The sequence below is a fragment of the Rattus norvegicus genome, chromosome 5 (genome assembly GCF_036323735.1).
Source record: "Rattus norvegicus strain BN/NHsdMcwi chromosome 5, GRCr8, whole genome shotgun sequence".
NCBI classification, from domain to species: domain Eukaryota; kingdom Metazoa; phylum Chordata; class Mammalia; order Rodentia; family Muridae; genus Rattus; species Rattus norvegicus.
Window position 1 is genome coordinate 75,073,103 of NC_086023.1, and position 26,128 is coordinate 75,099,230.

General features: G+C 46.6%; 2 protein-coding genes across 3 annotated transcripts in view; both read right to left on the reverse strand.

Moving 5' to 3' along the window:
• Nucleotides 1-26,128, reverse strand: part of LOC120103069 (40S ribosomal protein S18-like) — a 462,039-nt gene that overhangs the window by 424,057 nt on the left and 11,854 nt on the right. The window lies entirely within an intron of this gene.
• On the reverse strand, nucleotides 1,005-6,080 carry Klf4 (KLF transcription factor 4). Of its 2 annotated transcripts, NM_053713.1 has the most exon segments (5): nucleotides 1,132-2,150; nucleotides 3,268-3,432; nucleotides 3,540-4,521; nucleotides 5,172-5,292; nucleotides 5,410-5,490. In NM_053713.1, coding segments are annotated over 5 exon segments (1,449 nt in total). In that variant the 5' UTR covers nucleotides 5,415-5,490; the 3' UTR covers nucleotides 1,132-1,974.

Here is a 26,128-nt window from a genome sequence, read left to right on the forward strand (position 1 = left end):
TAAGCACTCAAAAGAATAAGCCAGTCAGCTTCTGCTCCCTTGATCTTCTGAGTCACCCATAACACCATTAAAATGTCTACAAGTATCATAGGTACTTTTCCATTTTGTGACAGCTAAAAATAGTTTGACTTCGACCTCCTGAGATAGTAATTAGTGCAGTTTTAAGCTTAAATAAGCTCAGAAGTAGAAATGCTTACAAATTTACAAGGGCACCACTTAAAAGTTTTAATTTATGAGTTACACGATCCAGTGTGGGCAGAGGTGGCTACCTCCAGGGTTTTGCTCAGGCACACCCCACCACTGAGCTACACGGTCCTATCCCCCAGGGTTTGAGTAATTTTTAAATTGCTTCCATGTCTTCAGAGAGATTGAGGAAGCTTTCAAATACTCTGTAGACAGTATGCTTTGGATCTCTTTAGAGATAATATATGCAGCATAAATGGAGCCTTTAATCCTCAGGAGGGCACTGTGGAACTACATTCCCATTCCGTTCTTAGGGCTGTTTGCCTGGGGAAGGTTCTTTTGTAACTCAGATTCTGTGGAGGACTACCAGGCCGGGCCTCCAGAGAAAAATGATTCCTAATTTCACTAACTCTAAAGACAAAGTGTAATTTGTCATATGTGTGTGTGTGTATACGTGTACGAAACTAGAGTGTCCTGGTTTACTGTTGAGTGCCCCTCTAAAACTGAGCAGATCGAAGAATACCTGAGCCACGTGTACCTGGAAAGGTTCGGTTGGGTAAGGAGATGCACTTTTGTATTTGTACCAAGCAAACGTGAACCAGATGTTCTACAATACCCCATCCGCACAGCTCTCAACTCCAACACTGCTCAATGTAAAACCAAATAACCTAAAAAAAGCACGTCGCCTATGTCCTCTTGTCAAGGTAAGGTTGGCTTTACAGTGTGACTCTCATCAGCCCTCCCTCCACCACACCATGTTAAGGAGTAAGCCCTTTTCCAACCCAATCAAAACAAAACAAAACAAAACAAAGAGATTTCCATTCAGATAAAATATTATAGGTTTATTTAAAACTTATTTCTCACCTTGAGTATGCAAAATACAAACTCCACAAAATGTTCATTTTTTTTTTACTTTGTAGTTTACAAATATACAAAATAGAAGTTTGCTTAAATTTATATTACATATTTATTAAGGCAAGGAACTATATAGAAAAACACATTTGTTCTGCTTAAAGGCATACTTGGGAATAAACCATTGTACAAATTATTGCACATCTGAAACCACAGTGCATAACAGACTGTCTGCATAAAAAATGTTACAGAAATAAACCAGGCTTATTTACCTGACTTAGGTCATAAATGTAGATCGGAAGACAAAAATAGATTTTCCTTGTCAAAGTATGCAGCAGTTGGAGAACTTTGGCTCCCCCGTTTGGTACCTTTAGAACCACGACTCACCAAGCACCATCGTTTAGGCTATTAGAACACGTTCTGTACCTGAATTGCTTCCTCTTCCTCTGACGTCATAATGGCTTTTTAGAAGGCAAAGAGCATACAAGGTGGTCTTTCCATGTATATTGCATCATTGAAGCACAATTCAAGGGAACTCTGGTCTTCCCTCCCCCCAGGTCACTGATTTAATGTATACCCTGATATCCACAAACTTCCAGTCACCCCTTGGCATTTTGTAAGTCCAGTCTTGTTCAAGTCGGATTTGGTATTGGAATGATAGAAGATCCAGTCTCAGACCCCATCTGTTCTGTGATTTTTTTCTTTTGTTTTTTTTTTTTGTTTGTTTGTTTTTTAGTATTTTTTTCTTTTCTTTTCTTTTGTCCCTTGGACTCTTCCTTTCTCCTGATTATCCATTCACAAGCTGACTTGCTGGGAACTTGACCATGATTGTAGCGCTTGCCAGCTGTGCTCCTCCCCTCGTGGGAAGACAGTGTGAAAGGTTAAAAAAAAATACTGAACTCTCTCCTGGCAGTGTGGGTCATGTCCACGATGTGGAATTTAAAAGTGCCTCTTCATGTGTAAGGCAAGGTGGTCCGACCTGGAAAAGGCCCTGTCGCACTTCTGGCACTGAAAGGGCCGGTGCCCGGTGTGTTTGCGGTAGTGCCTGGTCAGTTCATCTGAGCGGGCGAATTTCCACCCACAGCCGTCCCAGTCACAGTGGTAAGGTTTCTCGCCTGTAAAGGGAAAGGGAGAACGAGCTGCTGAAGCCATTGCTAGGATGAAGAATCGGCCCCTTTGAAAAAAAAACGAGAGGCCAGAGAGCAAATTCCGGTGCGTGCCCCACCCTCGCTCTTTCAAAAAAGTGAAAAAAAAAAACAATAACAAAATATCCAGGAATGTCTTTATGACAACTGAAGGGCTATACTGAATTTCAAATGAGTAGGAATGACATGTGTTGTGAGTTTAAACTCGGGGAGAAACAGTAGTTAGCAACCAAAAAAAAAAAAAAATGCAGATACCCTCCTCGATCTGTCCACCCCCACAGAACGGAGTTTTCATTTTTTTGAGCCTAACCAGTGCTGGAATTGGATTGGACTAGGAGTTATCTCTGTATCGGAACCCAGAGTCTCCCAGGCCATCACACTGGGTCCACAATGTGCCATGGCTGATTTCTTCAGCAATGCTCTTCTAGCTGTTGTAATAAACAGGATCTAGAAGGCTTTACCCAGTTAATGACTACCTTTAAATTTTTTGTTATTTTGAGCCTGGGGTTCTTGACCAGGCTGGTCTTAAATCAACAGGATTCTTTCAACTCCCTCTCTTTGGTATTTGCAACTCCAAAATTGAGTGTCACCGTACCCAGCTCGCAGGGACAGTTTTAAAACCAGAATCCTCGGCAACGGGAACCATTAAATTCTTGGACCGTAAATCGAATCTAATTATTCTAAAGACCAGAGGAGAGTTAAGGGTAGGTAGATCTAAGAGGAGGAGGGGACAATTATGAAAATAATCTAGAAAATTTAAAACTTTTCTTTTAAAGATACCGCATTTTTGCATTGCAAAGTCTAACTTCTTCATTACCGGGCTAGGAGATACAGGCACACCCAGGAAATTCCCCGTCCTTTAAAGGCCCAGTGAGAAACTGCACATTCAGGCAGCAGATAGCATCCACCAAGCAAAAGGCTTCTGGGCAAAACCATAGGCGCCTGTTTGCTGCCCTCCTCTGTGATCCAGGAGATGGAAAAGAGATACACCCCAGCACAGCACCCGAGAAAGCCCTAAGGAGTCTACAGGCAGCCTACAGAGCAGACAGGCACCAACAGCCCTCCTCCACAGCGCTGCTCCCCTTACCTGTGTGAGTTCGCAGGTGTGCCTTGAGATGAGAACTCTTCGTATAGGTTTTGCCACAGCCTGCATAGTCACAAGTGTGGGTGGCTGTTCTTTTCCGGGGCCAAGACCTTCTTCCCCTCTTTGGCTTGGGCTCCTCTGGCAGGCAGGATCCCGGTGGCATGAGCTCTAAGGGGTAAAGAAAGTGAGGTCAACTTCCTTCTCCACAGCCTCGAGAACCCCCAGAAGCAAAGCTCCCCCCAGCCTCAGCGCTACCAATCCCTTCCTCTACTGACCTTGATAATGGAGAGAGGGGACTTGCGACTGCATCTGGTCTGGCAGGAAAGGAGGGTAGCTGGGCCCCGGATGGGGATGGAATCCTGGGGGAAGAGGCAGGCCAGGGTGACAGTCCCTGCTGTTCAGCAGTTCCTCGGGACTCAGTGTAGGGGTAGTCCTGGTGGGGAGCTGCCGCCCCAGGGGGAAGTCGTGTGTGTTGGGCCTGTGGCCGTTGCTGAGCTGGGGTCCAGCGCTCAAGTGGGCCTCTAGGGACCGGCTGACCGTGCAGGACGGGACGGCCTCTTGCTTAATCTTGGGGCACATACGCGGCGGGCCACCGCTGTAGGGCGCCACTACCACAGGGTGGCTGCCGTCTGGGCTTCCTTTGCTAACACTGATGACCGAAGGGCTGGTGTACTCGCTGCCAGGGGTGCTCAGAGACGCCTTCAGCACAAACTTGCCCATCAGCCCGCCACCTGGCGGCTGAGGCTGCTGTGGCGGAATGTATACTGGGTCCAACTCCGGCCGCAGGAGCTCAGCCACGAAGCCGCCCGAGGGGCTCACGTCATTGATGTCCGCCAGGTTGAAGGGGGCCGTGGGAGGTGGCGCAGATTCTCGGCTGTAGAGGAGCCCTCCACCTGTGTTGCCCGCAGCCACGCCCGGGTCACCCCCGGCCCGGATCGGATAGCTGAAGCTGCAGGTGGAGGGCGCGCTGGCAGGGCCGCTGCTAGCTGGGGAAGACGAGGATGAAGCTGACGCCGAGGTGGTCACGGTGGCGGCCACCGATTCCTGGTGGGATAGCGAGTTGGAAAGGATAAAGTCTAGGTCCAGGAGATCGTTGAACTCCTCGGTCTCCCTCCGGGGTAGGGCCGGGTTGTTACTGCTGCAAGCTGCACCAGCTCCACCACTTTCCAGGTCTGTGGCCACCGTCGCCGCCAGGTCGTAGGGGCGGCCGGGAAGTGGGGGAAGTCGCTTCATGTGAGAGAGTTCCTCTCGCCAACGCTGCAAGAACAGGGAGGGAGAGAGAAACTGTTAAGTTGTAGCCCCCTTTTACCACCCCCAATATTGACTTGCTGGGTGAAGCACACCAACAGCTCTGCCATAGGAACTGGACTGGACAGGAAGGCAGCCTCGGGGACTCCAGGGGCCAGCACTGCAATCTCAGCTAACACCAAGGTAAGAGGTGGCGCGTCCGTTCTACTGCAAGCTAGTGCTGTTGCACCGCCAGCCCAGTTCTCTTCCCCGCCAGCTCCGCGGGACGCTCCAGCCGCCCACGGAATTGGGACACTGGGACACTGTGGCTTTCTCCCCATGCACCATAGCCACCCCGTCGCCTACGCGCTAAGATCACTCCGGTCCAAAGGGTCTCGAGACTTGGCTACCTACAATACAGTGGCCTGAGTGCGCCCACCCCACAGTCCGGACGCCCGCAGACCTGTGAGAAACCGCTGTGCGCCCCTGGCGGTACCGCAGTGCTGGGACCACACGCACTTAAGGCCGACTCAAGGGCCGAGGAGCCACCTTGGGAAGGCTGGAGAGTCCCAATGGAGGGCAATCCTTGTCCTATCGAGGGGCTCTTGGTGAACCCCAGATTCCGCCCATCCACCCCACCCCATCTGCAGAAATCTAAAGGGCGCTAGCGCGACACTCACGTTAGTCGGGGCACCTGCTGGACGCAGTGTCTTCTCCCTTCCCGCCGGGCCGGACGCGAACGTGGAGAAGGACGGGAGCAGAGCGTCGCTGACAGCCATGTCAGACTCGCCAGGTGGCTGCCTGCGGGCCGGGCGGGGCGCACAGAGACCAGGAGTCAGGGGACACCCTGGCCACTGCTCCGAAGTTTCCCACCAGTCCTCACCCATTTCTGTTCCCCAAGCCCAGCATCTCACCTACCTCATTAATGTGGGGGCCCAGAAGGTCCTCCGGAGTCCGAAGAAGAGAGAGGGGTACCCAAACCCCGAAGTCAACGAAGATTAAAAACTTTAGAAACAAAACCCCCAAACCAAAACCCCCAAATTGCCCGAGATCCTTCTTCTTTGGATTCAATATAAACCGGAGATGTCTTTTAAAAAGTTCCTTTGTATACAAAAATTCTTAGAAAAGTTGTAAACTCTTATAAAAATAGACAATCAGCAAGGCAGATAAGTAGGTCCGATGGCCAGGCTGCACGCTCTTGGACTCAGCAGTGTCCCCCACCGTTGTCGCGGCCACTGTGGCTGTCGGCGGCGCGGGGGCTGTGGTCCGGGCGGTGGGCGGGCGGCGCCGCCAGGTGAGAATGGCCGCGGTGGCGCGGAACTGCGAGCTGGGCGGTGGCGCGGGGTGCGGAGTCCTGGGGACTGCGCCGGGTGCGCGCGGCCATGGGCGCGGGTCACGGGCGGGTGGCTGGGTGGGGGGCTGGAGGGGCGGGGAGGGGCACTCGGCGGCTCCGGGTGCCGCCGCCGCCCGCCACCGCCTCTGCTCCCCGCGCGCCCGGAGCCGCGCTCGCTCTTTCGGCCGGGGAACTGCCGGCGGCCGCCGCGCGCTTCTTACTTATAACTTCTCGCTCGTTCGCTCCCCGCCTCCTCCCTGTGGCGCGCGGGGCTCCGCCGCCAGGCCCCGCCCCCTGCCTTTCTTCTCCCCGCCTTCCCGCAGCCCCCCCGCGCGTTGCCATGGCAGCTAAATAAACAAACTCGGCGCACGTGGGGGCGGGGGCGAGGGAGGGGCACGGGCGGGGCGGGGCCGGGCCGTGACGCCAGCCCGGCAGCTGGCGGGCTGGAGCCGTGCTGACGCCGGCGGCGGTGGCGGCGACGGCGGCTTCGGCGCTGGGAGACCGGCGTGGCTTCTGTGGCCGCGCTGTTCGGGGTTCTCTGCGCGGCCACGGTCGGTTCCCTGGGCTTGAAAGTCCTGCCATGGGAACCCTGGCGAGGACAGGAGGCTGGGGGGAGAGGCGGCTTGCCCCTACCCCTGCTCGCGTACGCGCTTGTCCAGTCGTCTGCGCACTCAGGAGCGCGATTATCCGCGTGACTCATCCAGCCCGCCCTCGCATACGCACGCAGAGGCCTGGCCGTGTCGGCGCAGGGCCTGGCCTGGCGCGGGTGCCGGTGGGGCCTCCTGTAGGGTTGGGGGAGGCGGGTGATGGGGACGGGTAAGAATCTCAGAAGCTGGGAGAATGGATTCCGCGCCTGCTGTGGTGGAAAACGGCCGGGATTGGGCACGTAGTCATCGTTTTGATAATGAAAGGAACAAGGAAGGGAGTGAAAACGTCCCAGATTTACATGGGGGTGGTGGTGGTGGGAGCGCGGAGAGAAACCGAGGTGCAGAGATACCTTTCACCGGGGATCTCAAAGCTCTTTACGAGCCACGCACTCGCACTCTCCAGTTTGAAGATGAGAAGTGAGTCATAAAGAGGTGAAGCGGCGAGGTAAAGGTCATAGGACTACTCGCTCCCCCCAACTTGGGTTCTGAGCTAGCCAACCCACTCAAAGGGACTTCACTGGGAGGCGATCCTGTGCTGGGAAGATGAGCGCTGCAGTGGGACCCTAGTTCTCAGGCCTTTGCCCACCGGGAGGGGAAAAGGCAGTCATTATTGCAGTCTCCTTTCCCTGTTCCCCACTACCCTCTTAGTATGAGGTCAGTAATTTTCCAGCCGGGAAAAGTTTTCGCCCTCATCTCTACAAAGTACTTAAAACAAAAACCGTGAGTGTGGTGTTCAGTATAACTCGCTAAACTAGGTTTACTTTTTTTAAGACTAGATGTTTACTTTGGATTGGGGAGCAAAGTTGGGCTCCGCCGCCCTCACGATTGAACCCCCTGGCTGAGGGTGGGGGACTGGTTGATGCTCCAGCCCAGGCAGCGTGTACGTGTGCACTCGTTCCTCTCCTGGCGTCGGTGCCACGTCCTCTGTCGTTTCACCTGTTTGAGTCCCGGAATCCTGAGACCTATATTAGTTTTCTTCGGAATATTTGTCATCCTGAATTTTCCACTTCTCGCCGACCACAGAAGCGTTCTTGGAATGCATTTCGTCCCAATGAAATGGGGCTAGCCAGTCTGTCAAAGGCAGGTCTAGAGCTGGGCGCCTTTTTTCATCTTTAACCTTGGGTTTGGCAGAGGACTAGGCAGGCTTTCGGAATAAGGGGTGGGGGAGAGCACGACTTCACCTGGAAGTGGAGCTGCTCCTCCTCGTGACCTCGAGGGGGTTCAACCCCATTTCCTTGGAACTAGGACAGTTTAACTCTAAAATTATTACTCATTCAAACAAAGGAACAACTAAAAGAACACCTGTTCCGACCCCCCATTGCGGTGGCAAGAAAGAAAAAAAAAAATCCCGACTTGGAATGCTAGGATTGAGCATTACTTGGAAAGTGAGCCACTTTAAGGCCAAGGTCTCAAACCCTTGATGAACTTGGATGAGCCCAAGCTTGACAGCCACCACCCTTAGGATGTAAACACACAAGTCAGGGCTTGGAATTTACAACTTCGGTAGTCAAAGTCAGCCAGTGCCTTAGACTCTTTCAGCTCGTTTTTATTTACCTAGAACAGTAGCCCCACTCTGACCATTTAACCAGTAACCACCACAATGAAAAAAAAAAAACAACCAAGATTTCACAGATGAATTGGAAAGCCAATTCATAGTGATTCTTACTATGTCATATAATCAAGGCAAGACTTTGAAACTCAACTGAAAAGGATGAAGTTTCCCAACACCCTTCTGGAGGACAGAAGCCAGCAAGCAGCTCTCGGGTTATTCTTGCGATTGCATCATAAGAGGAAATCTGTATATACATCCCAGATTTCTAAGAGAGCTATGAAGTTCCAGCTCACAGCTCATCCCTTTCAAGACAGGTGCCGGGTGTGACAACAGGGTTATGACCCTCCCTCTCAGAACAGGTAGGGCCAGAAGAGCTAAATCCCTGCCCCGTATAATTTATAAACATGAGGCTGTGTAAACCTTTGATGACTAAATTGCACTCTAAAATAATAATAATAGAAGACACCCTTTAAAGAAGAATTAAACACTGGTGACTTTATTTCAGCAAACTCATATTACAAGTTTTGTGGTATGGAAGTTAATTATTGATGTCCTTGGAGTCTTAAAATATTTTTTTTCCAGCACAAACTGCAGTAGTTGGCAGATGACGTCATGGCAATAGCCAGTGCTAGAGGGATGCATGTCCAGCTGAGGGGGTAACTGTGTGTGCCATAGCAGGGCACATGGAGGATCTGGGCACCTGTACCTTTTTTCCTGGGTTTTCTGTATATAGCTGCCAAAAGGACTCAAGAAAAGGTGTTCTTTTAATTTTAAAAATTGGCAGAGGGTCTCACTGTTGCCCAGCCTGGTCTGGAACTTATAGCACAATCAGGTCCCGAACCCACTACAGTTCTGCCACAGCTCACGAGTGCTGGGACTATGTATAGGTGTCAATCACCAAGCCCAGCAAAAAAAAAAATAAAATGCCTTTTTAAAAAATTGAGTACAGGAAGTTGAATCGGATACAGGGGCCTAACATGAGTAAGGTGGAGTAAGGCGAGCACTTTGTCATTGAGCTATAACCCGGGCTAAAAGCTGTTTGTTCTTAAAGGCAAAGGAAAGGGAGGCTTTCAGGGCTTGCGTTACTCCTATAAAATCCCAACTGTGAGGACTTGAAACCCCCCCCCCCCCAATGGACCTCGATCTTTTTTGAGTTCCTGCTGCCATCTTGTAAAGGCCACCCTCATTTTAGTGTCACTGTTTTATCTTTCCTTTGTGGGACTTGATCTTGCTGTATTTCCCAGGCTGGTCTTGAACTTCTGGGATCAAGCATTCCTCCCACTTTAAGCTTTTGAGTGCCTGGAATTACATGCACGCACAGCCATGCTGATTGTGCTCGGCATTGACTTCTGACTTCTGTAAGTTCAAAACGTGGGTTTTCAAAAGTTGAGCATGATGGTACATGCCTGTAACCCAGGGTTCGCAGGCTGAAGCAGGAGTATTTAAAATTCAAGGCCAGGCTGGGCTACAGAGTGAAACCTTGTCTTGGGAGGGGAAGAAAAAAAAGAAGGAAGGTGACTTTAACACTAAACCCTCAAATTTAACTTTGCCGGTTTGTAGCTTGGCAAGTGACCTCACTTTGCCCATTTCCTCTTCCATAAAATGGGGGACATTAATAGCAGCCACTTCTTAGAATAATGAGGATCTAATTAGATCATATAAAGAAGTGAGTCTTGACACTCAGGACTTAATAGGTTTTAATATCACCAGTTTTCTCCAGGCACAAAAACCTGGGGATAGATGGGGACCGTCGATTTACCCACCACTGTGTCTCCAGCTGCTCATTTAGGACCTGCCTGTCCAGGCTGTGCTCTGCGTGTTGTGAATGAACGAGTACTGCACCTTCCCAGTGTAAACAGTCGTTAACAGGAAGCTGCTCCCTCAGCTCTCAACTGTAGACTCGTTAGCTGCCCCCCTTCAAAATGAGTTGCTCAGACTCTCACAACCTCATCTCTCTTCCCCAGCTTCCTACACCAAAACCTGGGTTTCCTTCGAGTTCTTCCTTACCTTGTCCTAAACGTACAGGTATTCACAGAAGTCGGCACATTTGATTCCTAAATAGCCCCATTGTCTTTGTCCTGTTCCGGCTACCTTGATTTAGCTTTTTATAGTCATGGCTGTCATCGATAGACTGGCCTCCTTTTCTTTCTGAGGCAGGGGTTTTACATGCCCCAGGTTGGCCTCCTGGGAGTGACCCTGAACTTGAGACCCCTCCTGCTCACACTCTAGTGCTTGGATTACAGGGGTACACCAATGGAACGCTTTATGCTCAACTGGATAACTGAACCCAGGCTTCATGCATACTAGGCAAGCGCTCTACCCACCAAGCTACTTCCCAAGCCCTATCAGCAGATAGATCTCTTCGTCCAGAGATGCAAGACCTCATTGCTTACCCCTGGCTAGACCAAACGTTTCCTATTCTGGCCCTAGATAAACTTTCCAGAGTCCTCTTTAGAGACCAGTCCAAGATCCTTAAACTCTCAACTCTCAAACCTGTGAATCTGTGATGCCTGTTTTCATTGGCTGCTTTTCCTGTCTGGAGTATCCTCTGTGCTGGGTGTAATCACAGTCAAAGCCTAAAATTTTTCTTTTTAAATAGAAACTCATTTCTTTTTAAAATCTATCTTATCTAATCTACCTGTCTGTCTGTCTGTCTGTCTGTCTATCTATCTATCTATCTATCTATCTATCTATATCTATTTATGTATCTATGTATCTATGTATCTATGTATCTATGTATCTATGTATCTATGTATCTATCTATCTATCTATCTATCTATCTATCTATCTATCTCTATGTATGCATCTATCATCTATCATCAGGCAGGGGACCACTTTCTAGTGTTGCCTCTTTCCTTCTACCATCTAGGGCTCAGGGATTGAACTCAGGGTGTCTGTCTTGGTGGCAAACTCCTTCCCCTCTGAGCCATCACTGGTCTCCTTTTATTCACATTTTTTTCTCTAGTCCAGTGTTGGCAGGATGTGACTTATTCATCCCTTTTATTCTTCTACCCATTCTTTTTTGCCTTTGTAAAGCTCTCTGATCAGGACAAACAAAAACAAAAACAAAAAAAAAAAAAAAAAAACAAGCCAAAATCGCTTGACTCTGTCTTCTCAAAGCTCTGGGCAAAGTGAGTGAAGAGCCCATGCCCAGCCATTGTACTAAAGCAAACTTGAAAACACAAACAAAAATAACCAAAACCCAAACCAAAACCAAATGGAGAGAGACTCTCTTCTGCAGCCAAATTCATTGCCTTTCAAAACCCAGAACTTTGAGTATTGAAGTTTTTAGAGCAGAAAATGAATCACAGACATTTAAGAATCAATTCTCAGAAATTTAATTAAAATCTTTTTCGTGAACTCAGGTTTGATCAGTTTAGTTGCATTCTTAGCACTCGAGGCACATGCGCATTTGTGCGAGAGAGCTCTCTGTCTCTGTCTCTCTCTTTTTCTCTCTCTCACACACACAAACACCCCCCCCCAAACAAACAAAAAACCCAAACAAAAATACTACACCCTTTAAGCTATTTACAGAGAAAATGAAAAATTAATGAGATTACCAATTATTTTTAAAACTTTTGACATTTGTTGTGCTGTTTTGTGCTTGATACAAATTCACCCTGGAGCCCAGGCTGCCCTCAAAGTCATGGCAGTCTTCCTGCCTCAGCCTGGATATCAGTGCTGAGATCACAGGTTGAGCTACTATGTCCTATTTAGGTTTCTTTTTCTTTTTTTCTTTTTTTAAAAATTTATTTATTCTCTATAAGTACACTATAGCTGTCTTCAGACACACCAGAAGAGGGCATCAGATCTCATTACAGATGGTTGTGAGCCACCATGTGGTTGCTTGGACTTGAACTTAGGGCCTCTGGAAAAGCAGTCAGTGATCTTAACCACTGAGCCATTGCTCCAGCCCTCTTTTATTTATTTATTTTTTTCTCTTCTTATTCTGGTCTTTGAGATAGAGTTGCACTATGAAACCAGCCTCAAACTTACCACAGTCCTGCCTCTCCACCAGGGCTGATACTGTGTTTCTGCCACACCATACTTTTTTTTTTTTAATTCTTAGTGTCAGCATAGAAGTGAATAACTTTTAAGAGTGATATATTGCAATAATAATTCTCTTAGAAATTAAGGACTATTATAAAACCTCATTAATGGTATGTTTTCTTTTTAAGCACAAGAGGAGAATCCCACTGGATACAACAGTCATTTGAAACATTTAAAAGTTAGTGAGCTGAAGAGGTGTAATGGTAAAAGCCTGTAATCCCAACACTTGGGAGGTGGAGGTAGGGAAGATCAGGAGTTCAAAGCTACCCTAAGTGACAGGAGGCTGCTTTAAAAAAATAGACTAAGGGATAAGTGAGTTGGACCCCCTCCCTCCCCCCATGTGTGTGTTTGAGGGCCTAAGAAGATTAAAAATAAAGTTGTAATTTTCTTCTTGCCCTCTTCCACCAAGTTTTGCTGCTTCTGGGAATAGGGAAAACTCTACTCCAAAGGAGAACTGACCTACTGTCCAGGATTCCACCTTTAGATGTGAGAGCTTTGGTACCAGGAGTATTTGCTGGGTTCCCTCATCCTCCAGAGGAAAACAGATTCCTGGTGTCCATCATTCTGGAGTTTGTTTGTTGCTGTTGTTTTTTTTTCTTTCTTTTGCATTAGGCCAAGTGTAGGATTTAGGAATGAGTTGAAAACAAGTGCTTCACACCCTGAGAAATGGAAACAAGAACCAAGCCATTCTGTGTTTAATTTTCTTCTCAGTTTGTGGGCCAGAGGATAGGTTATTTTTGCCAATATGACTTTATGTCCTTTGAGCCAGGGATCCTTAAAAAAAAATAACAATGCATTTGATTACTGATTGTTCTTTGCTTTCACATTGTGTTCGTTGATCAATTGTCATGTCCTGGCTGGTGGGAAGAGAGCTGGAGAGATGACTAGAGTGAATGTTCAGGAAGGAAAAAAAAAAGCCAAGAGAATTTTCTAGCAGAGCCTTTGTATGGCTCATGGTGTGTTTGACGCCTGTGAGTCAGTAACTCAAATCTAGATGCTTCGGTATACATATACGGAAAGGCCAGAATCATCCTTGAAGTGAGAGCCCCTGGCAGTGTTACCTGATCTTGAGAAATTCCCAACATCACGGTAGATATTCAAGGAGAGCAGTCCATTCAGAGTGAGCTCAGCCCGAGGAGCCAATTGCTGATGCATTTTTCTGGTTGCTAAATTTAACCAACAGAGTTCTCAGCGCCAAGCATTGTGGGAAGCATTGACGTATTGAGTTCAGTGTTCAGATATTTCATTCAACAAACTCAAGACAAAACAGCATCTTTGGTTTTTCCAAGTGCAGATTACCATTATCTGAGTTTGATTCTTTGAGCCATTTTGCTGTAACTCATTTAAGGAGGTGGGGGTAGAGGGGCTTGCCAGAATTCACTAGTCCATGGAAGATGGAAATAATGGTAGGAAATGAAAGTGTGCCAAGACTGCTGGGGGAAAATTCATGAATGATGCCACCCAAGTAATTAGCCTGAGGTCCGATGACCTTTAGCACATCGTCACATAGCAGCAGTGCATTTGACTGTGAGAAGGGCTTGAATATATGTGCTTCATAGACTACCGTGAATGTTAAGTGGAATCGTAGACATGAAAAGGTCAATATTACTTTTGCCCCTCAATGAGTTAATTACTACTTTAGTATACAACACTGGGCCATGATAAATTGTCTTGCTTCAAAGACTGGGATATACTGTCTCCCAGTTATGGCCCTGCAGTCAACATCACTGCATTTGGGTTACTCAGGTGTTTATGGCAGTAAGTCTGGACTTCTCTCCAACTCTGAAATGATGGAAACTGCACCAAGTGAGATTTGAACTGGAGTGCCCCCCCCCCCCCCCCCCCCCCCCCCCCGTCCTAGCCTGCACCGACAGAGTCAGAGGCCTGGTGAGCAGGGTACTGCTCTTTGCTTGCAGAACTGGATTGAGAAAACAAGCATTTGACTCCTGTCCAAGCTCAGGCATTGAACAGCAGTGATGAAGGAAGCCTGTAGTAAGTGCTTCTGTGAGCCCCCTTCTCTCCTGTGTCAGTACACACCGGGCAAGTGAGCCTTAGGCAAAGGCTTTCCCAGAGTCCGAATCTGCTCAGACACTTGTTACTCATCAGACCTACAACAACCCTGCACAGTGGATTTTATCCAAGTTTGCTGAAGAAGTAAGGAAACTGGAAATGAAATGAAATCAAGTCATTTCCAGCCCATTCTGAGACAGATCTAGCACTGGGAGGCTCACACACCCGTCACAGCGCACAGATGAGAATCCGGGGCAGGCAGAGCCTCGATCTAACTAGTCTTCCCTCCACAGCTAAGGGAGATATTTCTGAGAGCACTGAAGACATTCTGATGACACTTTCTCCCCTCACAGTCTAGTTCAGTCATATGAATGAGCATAAGCAACATGTCAAGACCGTGTCCCATAGACTTGGGTCTTGTCTGCTCAGGAGAGGCTGTGCGACCGATCACAGTCCTTGCTGGCTGAGCCCCTGTTCGGGTATGCCTGAGCTGACCAGCATGGCCAGTGTGTAAATGTCAAGTAAACATCAAATTCAAGTGCAATCTAACCATTGTCCTGGAACTGTTTGCTTTAGATATAATAGTTAGCAGGAAGAGGAGGTGAGGCAATGAGAGAATGTATGTCATTCCGTAAAGCAAAACACGAACATGGTGGGCCCTCCCTCTGCCAACGTGTTGAAAAGACCAACGTCAAATAAATAAAAAGCCTGCACTTCATGCTGCAAAACCAAGTGTGTTCTTTAGCTTGTTAAAAAAAAAAATGAGATGAGGGAACATTTTCCAGTCAATCACACTGCAGCAAGTCATCCTGTTGAATTTGTGACTCACAGGCTCTCTGTGTCAATAGACAGACCAGTGAGCCCAGCATTATGACTTCACTGGGGAATGAAGCAGAAGTTGGATGAGGCAGGGCCAGCTTTAAATGGGCTCTGAGCTCTGACAATAAATAGCCAAGGAAACACTGAACACTGGGGAATCATATCTATCATTCTTGTTTATTTCTTGCTTGTCTCCTAGGAAATGACTAACTTAAATTTCACTTCATCCTTTTCTGCCATAAGTTCAAAGGCTGTGGTCCTAACCTGGGCTACAACTGATGGAGAGTTTCTTTTTTCCTATCATCACAGCACTCCTAGGAAGTAGTGATAATTTGTGTTATTTTGTTTAACTTTGTTGTTATATTATTAATCTTTTGAGACAGGGTCTCATGTAGCCTAGACTGGCCTTAAACTCAATATATAGCTTAGGGTGACCTTAAACTTCTGATCCTCCTGTTTCTACTGCCTGAGTGCTGGGACCGTACAGGTGTGCAGCACTCCTCATGAGGTGTGCTTATTCTGTGGTGCTGGGAATAGAACATGCTGGGCAAGTATTCTACCAACTGAGATACAAATCAAATCCTTCATTTTATCTTTTTTTTTAAAATAGTACTAAGATATGATCCTAGGGCCTTATATCTGCTAGGCTAGTGGGTGCCATAGTACTGAAGGACACCCTCAGCCCTTTGTGTCATTTGAGGTAATATTGAGACTCATAGAGGCTAGGTAACTTTGAAAGCATCTACTTAATGATTATCTACTTCTCTGCTATATCTTTGTTTTTCCTTTTGTATTTTAATATAGATTTTTATAAATTTTATGTATTTTCATAAAGCCCAGATTGGTCTTGAACTCTTAATTCCACTTCGAATGTGTTGGGATCATAGGTGTGTGCCACCAAGCCTAGTTTTCTGTGTATCTCTCATTTTGCTGACCTACTGTGTGCAAGTCACTGGCTTAGGTACTGGCATGTCCCAAATAAGACATATTTCCTGTCTTTAAGGAGCTCCAGGGCCAGCTAAAAAACTCTTGGAATTTAAGATAGTTGTGCTGTGATTGCATTAGATTGCAGGAAAGTCAGTGCAGATGAAAGAAAAAAAAATAGTACCAAGAGACCAGCCACTTACTTGCAGATGTCTCAGGAATGCCTGTGGGGATAGAAAAACCACCAAGGGATAATAGACTGTGGAGCAGCCTACAGGGGGCAGAAACCACTGACTTGAAGACAAAGCTTCAGCCGGTAAGCTGTTGGGTGTCCTGGGCAGCAGGGGGAAGCTTAATGTTTGCTTCTGTCTCACCACAGAGCTGATGTGTGCAGGGTAGGGGCCTGGCTGCTAAGGGGGAAGGACTGGGCTCTAGTCTGGACTTGGCTGTTACCCATGTAAGCTTGGGTTAGTCCTCCGATCAGTTGGCATGATGAGTCCTCTGTATGCACAATGGGAGAAGGAAATGGAGCAAGTCTAAGGCTCAAGATAGGTGTGCATGGACAGATTAGTTCTCGACCAGTGATCTGGCTGACCCCAGCCGAGGTATTCCCAAGGTAAGAAATCCTTGGACTTCAAGCATGTGCTATGCTCTAGGTTTTTTGAGACAGGCAGGTCTCAAACTATTTTAAGGATGACCTTGATCTTTGATTCCTTTTTTCCCCACCTTTTGAATGCTGTGATCATAGACATTTAGAACTGTGCCTGGTTATGGGATGCCAGTGATAGAACCCAGGGCTTTGTGCATGTGTGTCAGCTGAGCTAGACCCCTGGTCTGTCCTAACCCTCTTTGCAACTGTGCTGAAGACCAAGTCAGGAGGCATCCTTGAGATAGACCTGTAGTCCCAGCACAAGGGAGGCGGACTACCATGAGTTCGAGGCTAGCCTGCAGTAGAGTGAGACCTTATCATAGAAACAAGACAGTAAAACAAGTCCTAACACAATCTATGTGTGATCCTCTTAAAAACACAGTGGTCTGCCCAGACAAACACAGTGCAGGGTGGCACTTCATTTCCTTTTAGTATTGCAGTGCTCATTTCTTCTTCCTTCCCGCGGTGTCTGCGTTCCCCACGTTCTGAGAAGTTGTCAGCATATGTCACAGGTTTTCTTGCCATCCCGGCTCTCTCTCAGTTTTTTCCCTCTGGCTGGAGGGTTTCTTCAAAAAGACATGGCCAACTCTTTACTGAAGTGTAGTTTTAAAATTTTTGTTTTGGCTATGTGTTGCCTGTCAAACTTTTACCAGGTCCTGAAAGCGAGGGTGCTCCATTTACCATTCTGAATTTCCCTCCTGACTGTTGGCAAACCTTGCATTTCTATTATAGTCTGCCTGAAAAAACAAACAGGAGAGTTACCAGCAGTCTCTGTGCCAAGCATCCACCCCCTCAATGAACTATACAGCAGTCTAAGAGCTAAGAGACGGACTGCACATGTGGTATAGAACAAATCTACTACTTCATTTGTGAAGTTGGTTTAGGGAACACAATCCATGTGTGTGGCCCAGAGCTAGACACTGAGAAGGAATATCAGCAGAAATGAAGATGCATCCTAGCCCACAGGGAGCTGGAATTATTGAATCAAATAATCACAAACATGCAAACAAAAGGAATAAAATAACTGCTAGGACCAAAGACGCAGTGTCCGACATCATTCTGTTAGTATAACAAAATACAAGAACTAAGAAGACAAAAGCTGTGTTTCAGCTTGTGGATTTAGAGGTCTGAGTCTGTGCTAATTTGGCCAATTTGCTCTTGGGCCTGTTGAGGCAGCATGCCCTGCAAGAAACGCACAGTAGTAGAAGTTACACACCCCATGGAAGCAAAGAGAAAGGGAAAGAGGAAATGCTAGGCACCACTGTCCCTCAAAGGTCATTCTCATGCTCTCAGTGACCTTAGATATCTTTTACCACTGTCCCTCAAAGGTCATTCTCATGCTTGCAGTGACCTTAGATACATTTTTTTTTAAAGATAAGGTCTTGTTCTATAGTCCAGGCTGGCTTCAAAATCACTGTAGGTTAGGTTGCCCTCAAGTATACTATGATATTCCTATCTTCGCTTCCACATACTGGATTAAAGTTTGATCCACCACATCCGAGGAACTAGCCAAGGCACAGTGCTGTATTTCCAGCTCTGAATCTGTGGTCGTCTTAATTTGTCTGATCTCAAAGTCTTGATCAGCCACTATGGAAATCAGCATGGAGGAGCCTCAACAAACTGAAAATAGAATGATCACATATTTACTTGGTTTATATATTAAAAACTCTTAAGTCAACATGGTATTTTGAGGTAGGGTCTCAATGTGTGGCCCAGACTGATCTGAATGTTCATACTATAGCCCAGCCTGGCCTTGAACTCATGGCCATGGTACTTGCATGTGCGTGTTTGCTGGTGCTATTCTCACCAGAGGTGGAACAAGCCTAGATGCCTATCAGCAGATGAGTGAATACTGGAGTGTCATGTCCCTGTAAAGGAAAGTTAAAATCATGACAACAGGAAAATGGATGGAATTGGAAATTATGTTACGTGAAATAAACCCATCTCAGAAAGACAAATGTGTTTTCTCTCATATATCAAACCTAAATTTAAAATTATATAGCTAGCTCTCTCTCTCTCTCTCTCTCTCTCTCTCTCTCTCTCTCTCTCTCTCTGTGTGTGTGTGTGTGTGTGTGTGTGTGTGTTAACACATGAGTGTAAGTCATGAAACTAGAAAGAGGATCATGAATGGGGAAGAAAGGAGGGCATAAGAAGGGTGATGAAATATGTGTAATTGAAAAGATGGAGGGACCAACTGAAGGCAGAAAGACTCATGGGATGAGAGGAGGGTCTGTGGGGTGGAGAGTGGAATAGGGGATCATTGGTTATATGTGAAGATGCCATGAGGAAACCAAGTGCTTTTTTATTTTTTTATTATTATTAACTTAAGTATTTCTTGTATACATTTCCAGTGTTATTCCCTTTCCCGGTTTCCGGGCAAACATCCCCCTCCCCCCTCCCCTTCTTTATGGGTGCTCCCCTCCCCACCCTCCCTCCATTGCCGCCCTCCCCCCAACAATCTAGTTCACTGGGGAAACCAAGTGCTTTTAATTCTAATTTATATATGTATGCACACACACACACACACACACACACACACACACACACACACACACACACACACACACACCCCTTATCACTACTAGACCTGATCTCCAGGAGCAGTGAAGGGCAACATACTCTTTTAGGCAGACAATCTGTTAGTGCCTCAAATGACTCATAAAGAGATTGTATTTTCTTTTCCTGTATAAATGTAACAGTGTAGTCCTTTAAACTGGGGGATGGGTGGGGATAAACCATAAAAAATAAAAAGTAGAAAAGAAATGGAGCTAGCTAGCATGGGACAGGTCTGTCATGATTGTCAAATCTTTCCCCCGGTTTCCTGGCAGCCAGGACAGAAAAGGAACAAATCCTGCCCACAGCTCTCATCAGAGGGGAACAAACCCATGGTTATTTTGGTCCTTTAAACCCTACGCTCAGTTCTCACCTGGAAGCCCACATAAGGACATTGATAGACACAATAATTAATGTTTTTGGCAAGAGCTTTACCGCAAATGCCAATTTTTGTCTGCCATTTCTTGCACAGGCCTTTAATTACGGTCAAGGGCTTAACACTGAAGCAGACATCGGTGAGGGCTTGGCTAACCTGGTTCAACAACTGACTGCAGCACAAAGCAGGCTCAGAATAAAGGGCTAGTTAGCACTACAAGTGAGGTCGAGCGGGAGCTCAGGATCACACAGTTATCTGTGAGTTAGGGCGTGAAGAAGGCTCTAAGAAAGGAGGCAGCCTTGGGACTCGATGACTCCGAGACAGCATCCAGGAGGTGGGGTGAGAGGCAACCTAGGCTTGGTCCACAAGCGCAAGGGCTTTGTGAAATGGAAATGCCTGGCCCGATTGGAGAATGTCAAGCTGTCTAGAGTTGAGAGAAGGGATTCTAATAGGACTTCCATTAAAGAAGTTGGGTTTGCCACTTGGATATTTTCTGGTTCTTCCAAGACAACTTTTTTGTCGAGTTAAGCGAAAATGAATGAGAATCAGATGGAGCACATTTCTCTTGAATACACACGGGCTTAACAATGAAGAGGGAGAAAGAACTTGACAGAATGTGTCCCGGCTTCTGCCAAACCTAAAGTATTTGAGGAATCACACAGGATGCAGCTCGGACCCAAACACATGCCTGGATTCGCCGACTCCTAATTGCAGCTGCAGCTAGTTAACACAGTGAGGTGCCCGTGAAAATGGGGTCTGAATGGAGGGGCCGCATTAAAGACAATGACTGCTGGAGGCCGCGTAGCTGGCTTCACCCTCCAGGAACCAGTTCATTGCCTCGCGGGGACCGAGAGTGGGCAACGTGCAGTTTCTTAAGCTATTGAGTCCAGCTCTCTCGTAGAGAACAATTAAAATCCGTTATTTAACTTCATTGTGTCGTGTGTGGAAAGAATTCAGCTTCTCTTGTTTCCTACATTCAGGGCTATACAAAGGAGAAGAAATATGCTTTGCCTCAGGGTCTGTTCTCTCAAATGGGTACCCACTGGGAGATGGGCAGGGGAAGAGAGCAAGACTCTAGTGTCCGTGTATTTGGATTCTCAACTCTTAGCCAGAAGATAATAGACGTTTGAGAACTAGAAGGAACCTGAGACGGGGAGAAGTTACCTGATTTGTCACTGGATCGCAACAGGTCAGTTGTAGAGTAGGAACTCAAATGGAGCTCTTTTCTTTTTCAGAGGAAGTGTCTCACGTAGCTCAGGCTGGCTGCAAACTTGCTGTGTTGATCTTCTAATGAGTCTGCCTCTACCTCCTGAGTGCTGGGACCTCAGGCATCCATCCCTTTGCTTGGCTTATGTGAGTTTTCGTCATAGGAAGCACATCAAAAATAAAATTGGAAATATATTTTTAAAGAAATGGTCTCATGGTGCCCAGGCTGGTGTTCAAATTGATATGACCTATTCATTCTCTTGGCCTCCATGTCCCAATGCTGGGATTCTAGATGTACACCATGCATGAGTGTGTGTGTGTGTGTGTGTGTGTGTGTGTGTGTGTGTGTGTGTGTAATGTAGCCAAGGTGACATGCTCATTGAACCACAAGTCTCAGAATCATGTTCATTTCTGTATGTCTGCTCTCCCTCAGTAACCAGGAGACTCTGCCCGATGTGGAGAGTCTTCAGCAGCAGCTCTGGAACCAGGAGGCCTCAATAAAGACCACATCAACATCATGAGGAGGATACATAGACCTGTGACCCAAAGCAAACATGGAGAAATGGGAGATGGTGGGCAGAGAACATGCCTATCAGTTACCCCATGTCTTCCTCTCAGATTTCTTAGTTTCTACCTCCTTCCCCCACCCTGCCTTTTATTTTTGTCTTTTCGAGTGTTTGGAGCAGGTGCTCTCTTCTGTATCCCAGGCTGATGTAGAACCCGCTCTGTCTTCTTAACCACTGTTGGGATTATCAGATCTGATCTTGACAACAGTGTCAGTCCTCTGGGCTGATGAACCTTACTCCAAGGCTTTCCTTTTTGACAGGCTCTCAAGTCGCCTGATCTGGCCTGAATATTCTGTGTAGCCAAGGATGGCCTTGAACTCTTGATACTTCTGCTTCTAATGTGTCAGGTTCTGGTTACAGCTTTTTTATTTTATTATTTTTTCTTTCATCGAAAATAGATTTTTTCATTATATATTATATGTATACACACACACACACACACACACACACACACACACACACACACAATTATGGTTTGCCCTCCATCTGTACCTCCTAGTTCCTCCCACCTTCCCTTCCATCGGGATCCACCCCTTTTCTATCTCTTTATACAAAACAAATAGGCTTCTGAGGGATAATAATAAAATAAAGTAAAATAAAACATAAACAGACAGAAGGGAAAGAGCTCAAAAAAGGGTTCAAAAATCAGAAATAGACAAAAAAGACCCACTTGTTTACACTCTCAGGAATCTCATAAAATCACAAAACTGGAAGCTATAATATATATGTGAAGGATTGTAGGGTAAAAAGGGAGAAGAAAAAGCAAATAAAAATAAAGATAAAATTAAAAAAGGAAAAAGAAAAAAATAATCCCTGATAAAGCATTATGAGCCAAGGATCCTCCCAGGATGCTCTGAGTTTGTTTTCTGTTGGCTGTCCACTGCCGGGCATGATGCTTAGAAGTTTCCTTGATGAGACTCCCTTGAAGAAAACGAATTTTTATTGCAAGTAGCTACCAATTGGAGACAGCTTCTGGGTTAGGGATGTGGACAGGTGTCTACTTCTCTTTTTAGCTCTATGTCCTCATCTGGTGCAGACCAGTGCAGACACGTGCATGCTGTAGTCTCTAAGTTCCTATGTGCATCAGTCTCCTGCTGTGTTTAGAGGCCTTGATTCCTTGGTGTCCTCCATCCCCTCTGGCTCTCACAGTCTTTCTGCCTTCTCTTCCGAGGTGTTGTCTGAGCCCTGGGGCGGGGGGCATTTAATAGAGACCTGCTGTTTAGGGCTGAGTGTCCTGAGCTCTCTAGCTCTCCGCATGATATCTGGGTGCGGGTCTCTGTCTTTATTCCCATCTGCTGCAGGAGGAAGCTTCTATGATGATGGTTGAGCAAGACACTGACCTATGAATATAGCAGCACTAGGAGTCATTCTGTTGCTGCCTCCCTTTAGTAGAACAGTATTGGTTTTCTCCTAGGTCCATGGACTACCAAATCTCAGGTTCTCAGTCACCCAAGCATTCAGTTATGAGTTCTATTTCATGGAATGGGGCTTAAGTCAAATCAGATATTAATTGATTACTCCTATAAACTTGTCGGCAGGATACTGTTATAGATCAGAGGGCTTGTAGTTGGGTAGTGTGCAGGGTACCTTCCAGTACCAAGAGCAGCAACCCATGGGGGAAAGACTCCATGTAGGCGCCAGCTTTACCTCTCTGTGTTCAGTGAGTTGTGTGCATGTTGTCGCCAGCAATAGGGTCTTAGTGTCAGTTTGTGGAGAGCAACCTATAGCTTTGGCAATGGCATGGGTTGTTTGGGGTTCCCATGGGATTCCTGTGGCCAACAACTCAATTAGATGTAACTCATTCCTGGTATTGGAAGCTTTATTTGGTGACAAGAAATGTCCAGTTGGGGCTCTGTCGCCCTTGTGATTTGGCGATTTCATTTAGATTGCCTTCATATATGTATATATTTTAGGAAGGTTTTGCTATATTTGGTGTCTATACTAATACTTAAATGGCTTAGTTTTAGCTGAGTCTCTCCTTATTCCCTCTCTCATCACCCTCTCTCCCCTCTTCACCCCCCTATTTCAGCCTCCATTCCATTCATTAGCCATTTTTCTTCCCCCGTGGAGATCTTCCTGTCCCTCTCTGGTCTCCTACTTAGCCTCTGTGGTTATATAGACTGACACATCATTGACCCAACAGTGAATATCTACATATAAGCGAATACATCCCATATCTATCTCTCTGGGTCTGGGTTACCTCACAAAGGATGATTTTTTTTTTTACCTCGTTCTATCCTTTTACCTGTAAACTTCATGACTTCATTTTTTTAAACAGGTGAGTGATATTCCATTTACTCTACTCTTTTAAGAGTGTCAGACCCCCTGCACTTTTTATGAATATATCCCTCTTCTAAACCTAGGAGCCTCACTGAGAGCCACAATGTGACAAGTCTCTCTGCCCCCATCAAGAACTCTTTCATAGACATTTTCTATTCAGAAGTTTTTCTATGCAAAGTAAGGCATGCCATGTCCTCTGAGTGAACATTTAGGGAGAATCCCCTATATTCAATCGTTTGTCTGTGCACAATTGGGCATCCACATGATTAAAATTATATGCATTTTGGAAAGGGCCAATGTAGAAACAAGGTTATGTCCTTCACACCTGCCAGTCAAAACGGAAGCAGTTATGCTGTTCCTCTCAGCAACCAAACTCCTGTTTCTCTTGAACCCCATAATCCCAAATAAAACCTGGGGATCCTTGGAGTTCTCCTACATCCATGGCCCATTGTCATTTCTTTTCTTATTTGAGAAAGGGTCTCAAGAAGCCCATTTGATCTTGACTTTGTTGTATAACCCGGGATGACCATGGACATTTGCTTCTCTGACCCCCACCCCCCAGTGGGGGGATTATAGGCCACCACATTCTCCACTCCACACCACTCTTGCTGCTCCTGCCAGCCCTCTTGAGAGCATCTTTCTGACTTGTATTAGCTCTTTCATTTTGAACCAGGTTTCCTCGCTCCTTTCTAGTCTTTGCACACATTTATCGTAAGAGGCCAGGACCTTGGAAGCACCAGTTGAAGACACCGACGAGCAGTGACGCAGGAATTACAAGTGAACGCCATTATGCTTCGTTCATGGGCGTTGGGGATCATAACCATGCATGCGTCACGAATGCTAGGCAAACACTCTATCGACTTAGCTACGTCCCCCGTCCGACCCTGAGCTCTCCCTTTCCTTGCTTCCACATCTCAAATGCAGCAATGACAGCTATGCACCACCACACTCAACTCTTGTTCTTAAACGTTATTTTCCCTGCGGCTTCCTGTTTACGGCCCCCATTTTGTCCTCACGCATCTCTCTGATTTATGTTTCATTATGATAGACCTGGATTATTGCCATGGTCTTTAGGGCAGCCTCCTGCATCCACCGTGGCCCTGAAAACTGCCCTGGATCTTGCTTTACTGTGATTCTTTAAATACGCCTTGACATAGTCTGTCCCACTTGGCACCCTGTGTGGGCCAGAGAGGCATCTGATTCTAATAAGATGCCCACTTCCTTAAAACACACACACACACACACTCACACACACACACACACACACACACACAAACCAAAAAAACCAACCCCCCCCAAACTATTATTTATTTGTTTTTGGAGACAAGGTGTTATGTATCCCAGAGCAGTCCCATGTTTTCTATATAGCTGAGGATATAGCTGAGGATAAAGCTTCTGGTCCTCCATCCCCACCTTATGAGTTCTGGGACTTTATCCTGCCACATTCAAACTATGAGGTGCTGGGATTGAACCCTTAGTGGTATGCACTCCATAAACAGCCTCAGTACAGTTCTTTACCAACTGAGCTATTGTAGACTCCTCCCTGTGCCTGTCTCAAGGTCACCAGGTTCAGGCTTGACTTGGCACACCGTGGCTTTTAGCTTTCTAAGCAAAGGGGGTTTGGTTACTTTCTTTGCTTTTATGTTTGTTGTTTGTTTGTTTGTTTGTTTGTTTGGTGTCTGTGCCTTTGCCGCAGTTGTCTCCTGTCTGGGATGCTCTCTCCACCTCCCACCGCCTGGCCTGGGAGGACTTCCTGGAGCAAGTTCTTCTAGATGTTTTCATCCTAAGCATCCAGCATGTAAACAGGCACACTGCAGGTGCTCACTAAAATACTGAGAGAATGTGTGAGCTGGGGTTGTGGCTCAGCGGGACAGCCTTAGCCTGGCATGTTTGGGGTTTGGAGCGCCATGCTTAGTTAGCAGAGAAAAAGAAAAGCGATATCGAAGGGGCAATAACCAAAGAACCCCAAAGAAATGGGAGGGAGAAGAGAGGTCCAGGGAGCAGTGGCAGAGATGGTGGCAGCAGTAGCCTCAGCACCACCAACACAGCCATCAGATGAAATCATTGTTTTATTTTTATTGTAGTTCAGGTTATTGGCTGTGGACTCCAGATGCTTCTGTCTCTGCCTCTCGAGTGTGGAAATTATAGGTGTGCACCTCCATGGTAAGCTGTAGAATCCTTGACATGTGAGCACAGTCCTAGAGGCCATTCAGTCACTCATTTGTTCTTTCAGCTGTATAACCTCATTTACTCTAGGAGGCCCACGGGCAGGTTGCCTGGAACACGGTACATATGGGCACAAGATGTGCTGCCGATGTCACGTGCTAGCAATATTGCTGTGGTGGGTAAATAAATAGCCACTGTGCCTAGACCACTGGAATTCCTTCCCCAGACTAGTTCCCTACCTGGGAAACCTCGGTCTTCCTTTATTTTTTGTTTTATTTTATTTTATTTGAGGGTTTAATATTTTTTAAATATTTATTTGTGATGAGCATGTCAGAGCATACACATGGTGTCAGAGGACAGCGTTGTGGAGCCCATGTACTCTCCTTTTACACGTACATAGGTTCTAGGTTATTGAACCTAGGTCCTTAGGCTTCTAAGAAATTGTTGAGCTCTCTTAACCACCCTTTTTGAGACTGGGTGCTCATATATATGTAGCTCAGGCTGGA